General features: G+C 43.7%; 1 protein-coding gene across 1 annotated transcript in view; it reads left to right on the forward strand.

Moving 5' to 3' along the window:
• TFAP2D (transcription factor AP-2 delta) overlaps positions 1-12802 on the forward strand; it is a 56634-nt gene that overhangs the window by 3982 nt on the left and 39850 nt on the right. The window contains exons 3-5 of the mRNA XM_038554299.1: positions 1148-1208; positions 10801-10966; positions 11142-11260. Coding sequence (XP_038410227.1) covers positions 1148-1208; positions 10801-10966; positions 11142-11260 — 346 coding nt within the window. The remainder of the gene's footprint in view (positions 1-1147; positions 1209-10800; positions 10967-11141; positions 11261-12802) is intronic.

Below are 12802 nucleotides of genomic sequence, written 5' to 3' on the forward strand. Positions count from 1 at the left end.
CTTTTCCCTGCACAGAATTTTAAGTGAAAGTCCAATGGTTTGCATGGCGGTCTAAGTCTGCCTAACAGATGCAAACAGTCTTGTGGCTTCAGTTCCATCTTTGAGTCCCCTAAAAAGATTTGCTATGGCCAACAAAGGAAACTGTCACACCTTTTCCCATCACCGCTTTAATTTATGCTCAGTCTCCAAGTTTTTTTTTTCATATTGATTTGATAATCACTTTAAGGCAGAACATTTAAAATAAGAAAGAGCTCGTGAGTAGGTTGAAAAGGGGGTCTTACAGGCCTGCCTCAATATGGTGAAAATGGGGAAGCGAAAGGGAGCCAGGGCTGTAAAGGTTGTTTTGTAAAGTGGGTTTTTATTATGCACCGACTCTCTCCGCATTTACTTAACTCTTCACGGGCTGTTGGGTAGGTTAACACCCTTCAAGGCCTCTTTCATGTCCAATACCTCGTTTGTTTGTAAAGGAAAATGAGCCTTTAACACATTTCAACTCAGGGGAAAAAAGAGAGAGAAATTTTTTATTTTTCTTAATCAAAAATCAGCAAACCCTTTCCTTCATCCCAGCTCACATGATCCCTCAATCCAGTAGGAGCCTAAGGATCTCCTGTGGGTGAGCCTGAAGGTGTTTCCCCTCTAAGACATATTTTGGGTAGGATACTCCTACTTCTGTGGTAAAGCAGAACCAACATCAGATATCTTGAAGCCTGCACTTGAAATGGCTCCTCTGAGCTCCCAAGAAACCCACAGTGCCAGACTTGACACTCTTAGTATAATTTACTCCACGCAGAAAGTGCCGTGGAAACTGTCTATATATGTGCTATGTGCCTTGATGGGGACTCAAAGGGCTTCTCATTCCCTTATGTCAAGATGAAAGGCACTCAGGTGCTTTGAAGTATAATATTGTATGGTACTGCAAAATGCATACCTTAAGATTTATACAACTTTTAGATTGTGGTTTTTCTGGTACTTTTTTCCCCCTTGAAATCATGTGTGCTGCCAAACTTGCTCCAGCTCAATGGTTACTTTCAAATGTCTACTATGGGGATATGGGGTTTGGGAATGGGGCAGATTAAGAGACTTAACTCATGTGGTCATACCTATTAGTATTTCTTTGAGTGCTTTTCATTGTTTTTCTTTTATTAAGGGTTCCGTGGAAGCCCAGTGTGGGCTTGTTCTCAATGGTCAAGGTGGAGTGATAAGAAGAGGTAAGTGACGTGTTAAAATGAAACATTCTTCTCTCATCTGATACTTTGTTTTGAAGATCTAGTGGTGCTGTTAGGCATCAGATCCCTTGTCTGATGATTAAGAAAACAACTGCTCATGGTCAATTACTTTTGTCCCACATAGGCATACTCCCATCCTCCATTGAGGCTTGAACCCAGCCTGTGCCCCAAAGAGCTGTGATAGAAGCAATTTGTTGTTCTTCATGGAACAGTGACAAAATCAAAGTTGAGGGGTTGGGGGAGGAGAAAAAAGAAAAGAAAAGAAAGGGAAAAAATCCTTCTCACACCTCTTTTCTCTATCACCACATCCTCAAGCATAATTTCTGGTCCCTTTTAGCCCTAAATGTGCCAGCCACAGCCTGGGTGATTGAGGTGATGGTGTTAGCTTGAGGCTTTGAAGGATTCTATGAAAGGCTAGATTCGTTGAGGCTTCAGGGAAGGCTAATGAAACACCAATATTGTAGCTGCCCTTATTTTTCTAAGTGTCCAGAACATTTCTTTCTTTAAGGGAGGTGGGAGGAGGAGGTGGTGTTAACTGTACCGGATAAAGCTTTCTTGTTCCCATCTGTTGAGGAAAACATCTGAATCCAGAGTTACCCATGGAATTGGAAAGGGGGGGGGGGGGGAGAGAGGCAAGAGTTGAGAGCTGTTGATTTTGGCTCAGACACTGAGGGGGGCTGCATCTCAGATGTTCCATTTTGACAAAAGGTTTTGAACTATGACATTTTAAGGGCCTCAAGGCAGTGCAGATTTTGCTGGCTTCCCCACTTAACTGTACCCAGAGCCTCTGAAGCTTATTTTCCTAGCAAAGCTGAGTAACCCGAGGAGCACACAAGGCAAGGGGACCAGCTGTTATCCCAACTTCATACGAATTAATAAGATGTGGCCTATTCACCAGGGCTAATTCCAGCTCCAGGGCCGCAGTTGTCTTTAGTAACTGAACTACTAAAGACTGAATCACTTCTGATGGCACCAAATAAATGTCCTCCAGTCCCTGCCCATCCCTTTCAAAGCTTGTTGAAAGATTCCACTGCTTTCCCGAAGAAAGAAGTGGATTCTTTCATGTTTAAACTGCAGGCTTTACAACTGGGTGTCCGATATGAAATTCCATTTAAATCGAGGAGGAAAGAAAACACAGATTGCCTTTCTTTTGGAACTGGACAGTTGTCATAGTGGGTACTTGGAATAGCCCCTTCAACTCTGTTGTTTCACTCAATGGAGATTGGAAACTATTTAAAAAAAAAAAAAAACACTAGTGTTGCTCCATAAGGATTTTTTTTTTTTTAATGAGTAACATCAGGCTTGTCAGCCAGGCTAACTAACATTCAGCCATGTTGAAGCGATATGAAATAGTCCCAAGACTGGTGAGAATTGCAATAAAATACACATACGGTTCAAGGGAGGGGTTAAAATGCATAGTGAGAGAGGTGTCTGGTGAGACATGCTGATCTGGGTCTGTTGGGGCGGTCACGCTAAAGGTGAGGCTGAGCGCTCAGGGCGCACGGAGATGTCGGTGGTGCTGAAGGACAGCGCCACTAATTAGCGCCCAGAGCCGGCTCCTCCCAGAGCCCGGCTGGCGCTACTGCGGTAGACGCGCTCAGTTCGGCACTGGCTCCTCGATCACCTTCTCAACGCTTGGAAATTGCATCAGATCTTACAGTAGCTGGCTGAGGGTGGGAATTATTTGAGACCGAGGGCGGGAGATGGAAGGGAGGTGGCTAGGTAATCAGTTGAGTTTTTGGAGATTTAGGGGACACCCCCTCAGCATTCCCCACCACCACCAAGAAAGGCCTAGGCTCTTGGGGAACTACAAAATGGGAACTGTGGTCCTGTCCTATGAGGGCCACAGAAATGGTCTTCCTTAGGTAATGTTTTCTTGTTCTTGTAGGATTCGGTGTCACTTCGTTTCACCTGAAAAATCAGTGTGGATCCTGTTATTTTAAACCAAATATTGATCTTTTAGGAGTCCAACATAGCTCCAAAGAGAAAGGGGCGGTAACTTGGGGCTTTTATCTGTATTGTTTGACTAAACCCCAGACCTCCTCCCCCCACCCCCCCACCCTGCAAAGGAATTCAGAATTTAGCTGCTGAGTTTATTCCATTTCCACATGTCTTAGAGAAAGGCCAATTAACTTGGTTGAACCCCGGAGACCAAGTGTGTGTCTGTGTGCGTCTGTTACTCTGAAACAATCAATGTTCATGACAATTTACAAATGGATAGCAAGGAAGTCTTGCTTAAAAGGTTTTGTACATCCTGCAGGAGCCTGCCCAGCCCCTCAACTCAGGACTCCCCGTTTTCAAAGAAGAGCTAAAGAAGCCCCTTCTCTCTGTTGTCTTGGTGGTGCACTGTATTCCTACTACAAATAGCTCAAGTCACCTTTGTTCATCACAATTCAGAAGGACACTAAGTCAGGCAGTCTGCCTTATTGCCATATTGTGTAATATGTATTGTTTAGATAGGAATGTTCTGTTTCTCTTCTAATCCATGTTTACAGGTGACTCTCCACAGGAAACATGATTTCTTGAAAAGCACAACTTTTTGCTATCTTTCCTCCCCCTGCTAAGTTCTCTGATAAACTTACATTTCCAATGATTTCAGAATTTACTGTGGGGAGGAACAAAACAGATTTCACTTCCAAAGTCTCCTGAGTACTCTTCAAGAAGAAAGACCACAAAGTGCCCACATGAGTTCACCAGGGAGAGGCTATCCTGGTTTGCAGTGTGTGTGTATGTGTGTGTGTGGGGGGGGGGTTGAGGGTGGGGGGGTTGAGGGAGGTGCTCAGTTCTTTAAATTTGGCCATTTCTATTTGCAAAGAACAAAATACCACTTCTCTGACTCACTTCGATAAGTGGCAGTCATATTGCTTTTGCCTCTAATGAAGGCCTGGTAGCCAAAGAAAGCGCCTAAGAGGGGCAGCGGCAAGGTAATTACCACCTAGATAAAATATTTGCCACCGCCTCGGAGGTACAGCTCCCGCGCGCTCACTCTCGCTTAATGGTGTGCGCGATTTTGCCCGCAGCCCCGCCACTCCAACCATCAGAACCAATAATCTTTACTTTACCCTGCGCTCGAGTATCGATAGCTTCTCTCGCCTCCGGCTTCGGCTTTGATATGTTAATATTTCTGAGTAGCAAATTCTGCAGAGATCATATTAATGTTGTACGTACAGAGTGGAGCTTTGCCTTCGTTGAATATTCAGATACTGGGTTTCAAAAGGCATCTCTTGAAGAAATGAGGCTTCTATTTACAGGAGTCGTCTGTGTTTTTAATCATTAAAAAAAGAAAGGAAAACCCACTCTTCTTTTCCCCATGAATCTTCTGAGGCTCCCTCATGGCCTCCTCCCCTTTGTCAGGCGCTGGTCCCTTTCATTTCTCGCTCTGAGAATTTAATAGTAGAACAATGTTGATGACGACGGCGACGATGATGATGATGCTAATAATGAATGGGTCTAGATTGGAATGGCGGGGGTAGGGGTTCAGTAGGGTAGGGGGCTGTGGCCTTCAGACGAGGATGGAGGTGAGACGAGAGGACTCAGCTTTCCCATAGTTGGGTGAGAAGTGACATTTTGGCCCTGGTCTTTTTTGAGAAATCGGGATGGCAAACTCAAAAAAAAAAAAAAAAAAAGGCAAGAAAGAAAAAATGAAAAAAGTGAAGAGGGGAAGCGCCCTTGTTTCGCTTTGTGATCACTCTGCCTTGCAGCCCCAGGCTAATTTCAGACGCTTAAATACCGCCATAGCCTCTGGGCCACGCGGAGAGGGAGCGGACCCGGCCACGGGCAGGCAGGAGCGCTTTCCGGATTGCCCGTGGCTACACAAAATACAAACTACTTTGAATCAAAACATTTTTGGGGAATTAATATGATCTGAACTCTGCACGTTTTAAGAGAGCTGGAGTTTGTCAGATTGCTTAGAGGTGACTGGCACGCCAAGGAGGAGGCATTTACGCTGAGGTACAAACATTGTCAGATCTGATTTAATTTTTTTAAAATGCTTCTGTGAAATGGAGTTTAGCATCAATCACCCAGTCTGCCAATAACCGGGTGGATGCACCTGACCGCTTTTCCCTTCTACAGCCCCCGCAGCTGGCTGCCCACAGGCTGCTTGGGCAGGAGGATGGATGAGCTGATTCTGCGCTTTCAGTTTTGCGAGGGCCCTGAGCTTTGGAACTCGAGTTAGAAAGAGACTCGGGCTCTCTCAGCGGCTTCCAGAAGGAGTTACATTGGAGTAGGGTGGGAAGCCTTGTTCCTCTTCTTTTGTCAGGGCCCCCAGAATCTCTCTTTACTAGAATCGCCAAAACTCATCTCTAAAGCTCATCCATTTTGAAAATACAGCAGAAACACACCTCTCCTGCCTCGTTAGTCCCCAAATACAGATGCTGCAAATTTGGAATCCAATCTTCTTTATATGAAGACTGAAATTCATATACCAAAGGATCTATAGGCATGGTTTCTTAAAAACCTTTTTTTTTCTTTTGCGGGGGTAGGGGAGCACCTTTTCCTTAGCCTACTGCCTTCTCTCTCATTTCTTTGTTGCTTTGAAAATAACAAGAATCAAAGCACTCCCTGCATTGAGAAATGGGGATTAATTCACACACACACAATTACACACCCACTGCCACATTAAACCAGTAAGTCTCTTAGAGCAGACCTCCTTTCTTTTGTTCTGCCTGGAATCTGCACTGGGAGGAGCGTGTTCAAACCTGGTAATCCAGTTATACCTGTAAGGGTATATCCTTCCCTCAAACAGCTCAGTTAGCGGCTGATGCATCATTTGAGGCCTATTTGATTGCAATTAAACCACTATCCCTTTGCTGCTTGATTACAATTAGTATCTGCTGCGGGGGGTGGGGAGGAGAAACGAGGGGATTACGCGGGAGGTTTGGGATTGAGAAGGGCGAAGGGCTGGAGAGGAAGCAGCAGCGAATGATCCTACCCCACCCAGCTCACACGCACACCTCACAGAAAGGCACCCGCAGAACAAACAGGGACAGGAAACTCCTATAATCGCTTACACATTTTTAATGTGTCAGAAAAAAAAAAAACGAGCGATCACTGGAGATGAAGAAGGGGAGAAAAAAAAATCCCTGCCGTTTGTATTTCTTTCATTTGAATTGTAAACATCTGTTTGGCTGTAAGGCGAACAGAACATTTATTTTGCTCTCAAGATTTGGTCTAATTATGTCAACACCGAAGCGGCGGGGAGTGGGGCGGCGCTGCGGCTTGGGAGAGGGAGAGGCTGCGCGTCAGGGCCGGGCGCCCGCAAGCCCGCCGCGAGGTATCGATCGCACCTGCCCAGCGCGCGGGGCCTCCAGCCATCACCCGCTCTCCGAGAGGAAGGCACCCAGAGGGGGCACGTGGCTTAGAGGCAGCTTTGGGGGCGCCAGGAGACCCACGGTTCCTTGGAGACGGCCGCGGCTGTTTCCTCTGCCCTGATTGCCTGGATGAGACGAGGAAAAGCGCGCTCAGGCGTCGGCGCTGGTCCTTCCATCCCGCAGCGGCGCAAAACGTGGGTGGGGATCCCGTTGCGCCCCGCAGCTCGCACCCCGGAGACGTGTAGGTGCTCAACACAGTGGTGGAGTTGAGCGGGCTTCGCTCAGGTTGCTGAGCACGGGTACGTCCATTTTCCTTTGCTGCTCCTCACGAGCTGGGGAAGTGAATGGGGCAGGCGTGAGCATCCCCATTTTGCAGAAGGACAGACCAAGGCTCAGAGCTATTCCTCAGAGGTCGCACGGATCGTGAGTTGGCCAGCCTCTTACTCGCAGATCATACTGTGTCTGACAACCCGGGGCCAGTGTCTCCAGCCACACCAGAAAGAGCAAACAAAGCCCCGCCTGGTTTTTCTTTGGCCTCATGAGATCAAACAAGTTCAGGCAGCTGAAGGATCTGCATTGTGTGTTTTTCATGCCTAGTTTTGTCCCCTGCAGTTTCTTTGGCTGACATTTCCCTGTAGCTATGGCAAAGTTATCTCTTTTATGATAGTCATGTTCTAGACTGGTGACCTTAAGTAGATAGTACCTGATTTCTTATGCCTGTTTCTACAGCTACAGATTTGAGTTAGAGCGTCACTAGAAATGGGAAGCCCTATCTCCAAATTTCAGTTTTGAAAATAGTGCCCTCCATAGAAGTTTTACTTCTGGGCACTATGAATACCCGGATTGTGGGGCCAGAGACACCTCTAAGTGGAGTGCTGGATATAGAATGAACGCTACATAATTTCAATAAGAGCCAACATGCAACAAAGGCGCCCTGAAGGACTTCAGCTGGTAACACTGGAGATGAGTACTGTAAATGGCTTGGCATGGTCAACTCTCCTAACTTTCCTTTGAAATCTCATCATTGCTATCTGTGGTCTGGATCCCCTTAAAGAATCTCTGGACCTTCATTCTAAATTCAAAAATCTGGTTATGTGGACCCATTACTCTTTTCTTCCTCCCCCAAAAATAAACCACTGAGAAGAAAGATATCAGGTTCTCCATGCTGCTGCAAATTCTACAAGTTGCCAAATCTTTAGCCAGGACGAGAGAGTTCCCCAAGGCTGCAGCAATGCCAACTATCAAAGCAACAGAAATTCCCTTTAAAGATGCTGTGACATAAAAAATAAAAGCCTCTAGAGTTGATGGCTAATTCTGAATACAAAATAAATCCTCCAGGCAGTTTGTGTGTGCATAAAGCATACTCTTAATATGCAGCCTGTGTAACTTACCTAATAAATGCTTATTTGAGCATAAGCCAAAAGCCCAACCTGGATGCAGGAAAGACCCGGAGCCCGGGGAGATAGCACTTGGCTAGGTAGCAGATCCAGTGACTTCCCTGGGAGCAGCTGGCTTTCAGCACATGGGATTCACTTTGCCAAAAGGGGACAATTTTCCAATTGGAGAAAGCCAGATTTAACTCCTTTTTTTTTTTTCCAAAAAAATCTTTTATATTCTTCTGTGGCTCCCTAAATTAGGTTTCTAACCCACTATATATTAGAAAAGGTCTAAAACTGTGCCTTCTTTTCCCTTGGCTTGCTAGGAAAGTAACACATGCACAAATATTCTTCTCTCATAATTTACTTGAGAACCATTGGATAAGATTCCTTGTGTCCTCAGTTGTGTATTGGCTATTGTACAAGTGAAGAGGGCTTATGTAAGAATGTAAATTTGCTTATGATTCCATGACTGTGGGTGGAGGCCCATTTTCAGAAGAGGGCTCTTTGAATTTTAATATAGACATGATTTCTTAATATTTTTGCTTCACATGACCCCACAATGACCTAAGTCCTAAAGTTATCAGGGTCCTGAGCCTGACAGTATGATGCTAAAAGCCAGCTTCATTGATATATTCTTGTTCATCTCAACTTTTGAAAAGCCATATAAGAGTTTATTTGTAAAATGCATCTTGTATCTGTAGGTATAAAGGGAGAGAATCAATGAAAGGATAATGGTAGTTCCAGGCCCCCAAATCTGGGAAAACTATGATGATGATGATGATGATGATGACGATGATGATGAGCTTTAAAGTTCTCTATGACAATGAAAATTGGGGAAGCCTAGGTGAATTTGTGTCAAGAACTCCTGAGGAAGGCATTTGCATGTTTTTCTGCTATGTTAACCGCAAGTTTAATGCCAGGAAAAGGATTTCAGTTTGACAGTTTGACAGATTGTGACCTCTCAGATTTCAGACCGAGGGCCAGTTTCCAGACACTAACATTGGGAATTTAGCCAAGTGTACAGGACTTGTCTTCCAGTTTGGAGAAGGCTGGCTGCTCCAATATTTGCAATATCCTCTCTTCTGTTTTGGGAGATCATTCAAGGTGATCACCAGCCTTACCAATGTCAAGGAGAAAGACATTTGTCCCAATACTTTTAGGGGAAACTTGGATGACTCTAGGACAGCCTCCAAGAATTCCAGGTAGTACAGGGGTAGAAACACTTTAAGAGTGAGGTTAAAAAAAAAAAAAAAAAAAGAGTGAGGTAAAGTCAACCTGTCTCTCCACTCAGATCCAGGACCCCTTCATGTTTTTAAGTATCCTCCCAGGTTCCTTAGCCACAGTGCCCAGAGAACACACCTAAATCTGAATGCCAGAAACCTCAGCAATACATTGTACCTGAGCGGCCTAGTAAAGGAGGGGAGGAGCTATGTGAGAGGCAAGTGGCAAGTCCTAGACCAGGGTTTCTCAAACTTTAATGTGCTCATGAACCTCCTGGGGATCTTGTTATAATGCAGATTCTGACCCAGAATGTCTGAAGTTGGACCTGAGATTCTGCATTTCTAGCAAGCTCCCAGGAGATGTCAGTGCTGCCAGTTGAGGGTGGTCCCTTTGAGTAAAAAGATTTTGGGCAACACTCCTGTTTGTTTTTCTTCTTCCACCTATTTTTCTCTTTTCTCCCATAGAATTTGACCTTTTTTTGGAGATGAGTCTTAAGATCTCCCATAGTTGAAGAACCAAATGTGTGCTCAGGAAAGCAAGCCTTGAATTTGAACTTGCCAATGAACCTCATAAGCTTGGCCTTCAGATTGTTCAATGCATGAAGAGGCAGCCTTAGATGTCAGGGCTGTGTAGCCACCATGTTAGCAGTATGGACTTTGGCTCAGGATTTTTGCAGTATGGGAGAACTGGGCAGCAGGAAACTCTCTTCAATGATTATCATCTTGGGTCCTCAAGTCTACTTTAAGTGCCTGAAGTTAGGGAATGTACTCTGTTATCCTAGAGGAGAGCAAAACTCAAGGGGCTTTCTGGAGCTTGGAGACAAAAGGATTCTGCTCCAGGGGCCCTAGAATGGCAAAATTGCTTTGGTGATTTAGCTATTAGCAGTTATCTTTGCTTTGTTCCCTAATAGTAATAATGATAATAACAACAACCAAAGCAATAATATCATTAGCCACTAACATTTAATGTAACCATTACTGCGTTCTAAGTGCTGTGCTGTATTTGACTGGGTATGCCAATCCTGAGGTCTTAGCATGTGGTAGAGAGATGTGACCTATCATCCACACCCACATGGGTTGAAAATTTATGACAATGGGCTGATTATTTTTGGTGGTACCTGGAAACTGAGTTATTCCAGTACCTACAGTTGGTAAGTGGATAAGCAAAAAGAGATGGACATTTTCAAACAATTTGGAAAAGAGATTTCAAAACTCTTGTCTACATAGTAAGTCATGGGTAAAATAAATCCATCCATTGTATATATTGCACATACGTGCATACTCATAGAGAAATGAAAAAATAATACATACCCTCTGTGGGGTTAACTGGTGGAGTTTGGGGTTCTTTGAAGTGTGTTTTGTGTGTGTGTATGTCAAAATTAGCACTGATGAGCCAGCCAACACTAGATAGGATGCTAATTTTTGCTAAAAATTGTAACCCCACAAACATGTTTTATATGATATTTGAAGGATAAAATCTTTATTGTTATTTGAAAGGACATCTTCAGAGGAGCTTTCTGAGATGATCCAGGTGATGTATACATGAGAATAGTTGTTGCCATGTATTCCCAAATCCCAAGTAGTGCCTTGATGTTAACTGTCTTTCGTGCAATTATCTCCTCTCACTGTCACTAATATGTAATATATTTCCCCCCTCTTCAAGGTGGCACATGTGTGGTCAACCCCACAGACTTGTTTTGCTCTGTCCCTGGCCGTTTGTCCCTTCTCAGTTCAACTTCCAAATACAAGGTGACCATTGCTGAGGTGAAGAGGCGCCTCTCACCACCTGAATGCCTCAATGCTTCACTCCTGGGAGGCATTTTGAGAAGGTAAGAACTGTTTTCTGGCACATTGTGTCTTCTAACTGTACTGATACAATACTCCTCAGCCCTCTGTCTTTAGGCCTTCGGTCTCATGTTGAATTCCCCACCTGGTCACATCCTCTCATCAATTCCCTTAGAATGTGAACTTTCAAAACCCAGTTTTTATTTTGTTTTTGGGCAGAGCAAAATCCAAGAATGGGGGCCGCTGCCTGAGAGAGAAACTGGATAGGCTTGGCCTGAATTTGCCAGCAGGAAGACGGAAAGCAGCCAATGTTACCCTCCTTACTTCCTTAGTTGAAGGTATGATTTTTCAGCTCTGCAAGGTAATGGTAGAAAGTTAACAAACTCAGATTTGTCAGATTATGCTGTTTCATTTTTGCCTATAGTATTAAGCAAGACAGTTAACAGTTACAGGTGAATTTCCCAGTTAATCATGACAAAGATAACTAAATTAGACAACATAAGGCTTAGATAATTAAAATGTCATTTAATATACTAATCCTGGCAATAATAAAGAAGAAGACAATGCAAGATTTAAGTACTTCGACCAGTATTTTCTAAATAACAGCAACAACAACAACAACAACAACAACAAAAACTGGCTTTGCTACTGTCGTTTTTATTACTATTTATCTTGGAGTTCAGGTAAATCTGGTTTACCTAATTATTATGCAGTGCAACATGCTCTATAGGATAAGTAATCACCCTTTATATAGTGTTCACAGGAGTCTAGGCAGGATACCAAGCCTGAGAGCATATTGTGTTAATCCTAGTAGGCATCTCTTAAAGTACAGTGAAGTTCCATGGCTTTATGGGTGGATAAGCTGAGTTACAGAGGGGTTAAGGTTAACCAGTGATATAGAGACAGAGGCAGTAATATATTCCCAGAAGGTATTGTTTTCCCAACTTACCTTTTCCTTTTTGTTTCTTCTGTAAGGACTAAACTACATAATCTTATTCAAACTTCTTTTAAGAAGAGGTATTATTGAAGGCTTATTTTTAACTTTTTGGGGGAGCTTTTGAATGTCAAAGGAGAGTTCTTCCATAACCCAGAATGCTATTATTTTAAATCTGAACAAAGGGGCCTTTTAATCAAAACTCACCTAAACACACTTGTGAAACTTTTCTTGCCTTGGCTACTCTATTGTCTATAAGGCACTATAGGAAGTGAAAAGTAATGGAAACACACGCAAAAAAAAATCTTGCCTTGGGCAGCCTGGGTGGCTCAGCGGTTTAGCGCCACCTTCAGCCCAGGGCCTTATCCTGGAGACCTGGGATGGAGTCCAACGTCAGGCTCCCTGCAGGGAGCCTGCTTCTCCCTCTGCCAATGTCTCTGCCTCTCTTTCTCTCCCTCTCTCTCATGAAAAATAAAATCTTAAAAAAATCTTGCCTTTATCCAGATTATCAATTCATACCATTTACTGTATAACTTTGTAAACTAGCATGTTCTAGACATTTGCTTTGTTCCCTAATTGCAGTAATGACAACAACAACATTATTGACCACCAACATTTAACTGGTATTACCATTACTATTGTCCTATGTTTTGTGATGTGTTTGCTTGTGTGTGCTGATACTGAGAACTGACGGATGGTAGAAGTTGACCTGTCATCCGCTCATATGGGTTGGGAGTACTGGGGAAAGGATGAGGTAGAAAAAAATGACACATGGGTTGATTCTAAAAGTATATAGATTCCTGTTCAATTTAAGTAAGAAGATAATTATAGCTATTTAACAATAGAACAAAACACTCAGAATATAATGAAGTGCATTGAAGAATCATATGAGTGGTAGGACTTGATTGGCTCTTAAACCCAACTCTGCAGGAAAATCAACTCAGGA

This window comes from Canis lupus, chromosome 12, assembly GCF_011100685.1.
Source record: "Canis lupus familiaris isolate Mischka breed German Shepherd chromosome 12, alternate assembly UU_Cfam_GSD_1.0, whole genome shotgun sequence".
NCBI classification, from domain to species: domain Eukaryota; kingdom Metazoa; phylum Chordata; class Mammalia; order Carnivora; family Canidae; genus Canis; species Canis lupus.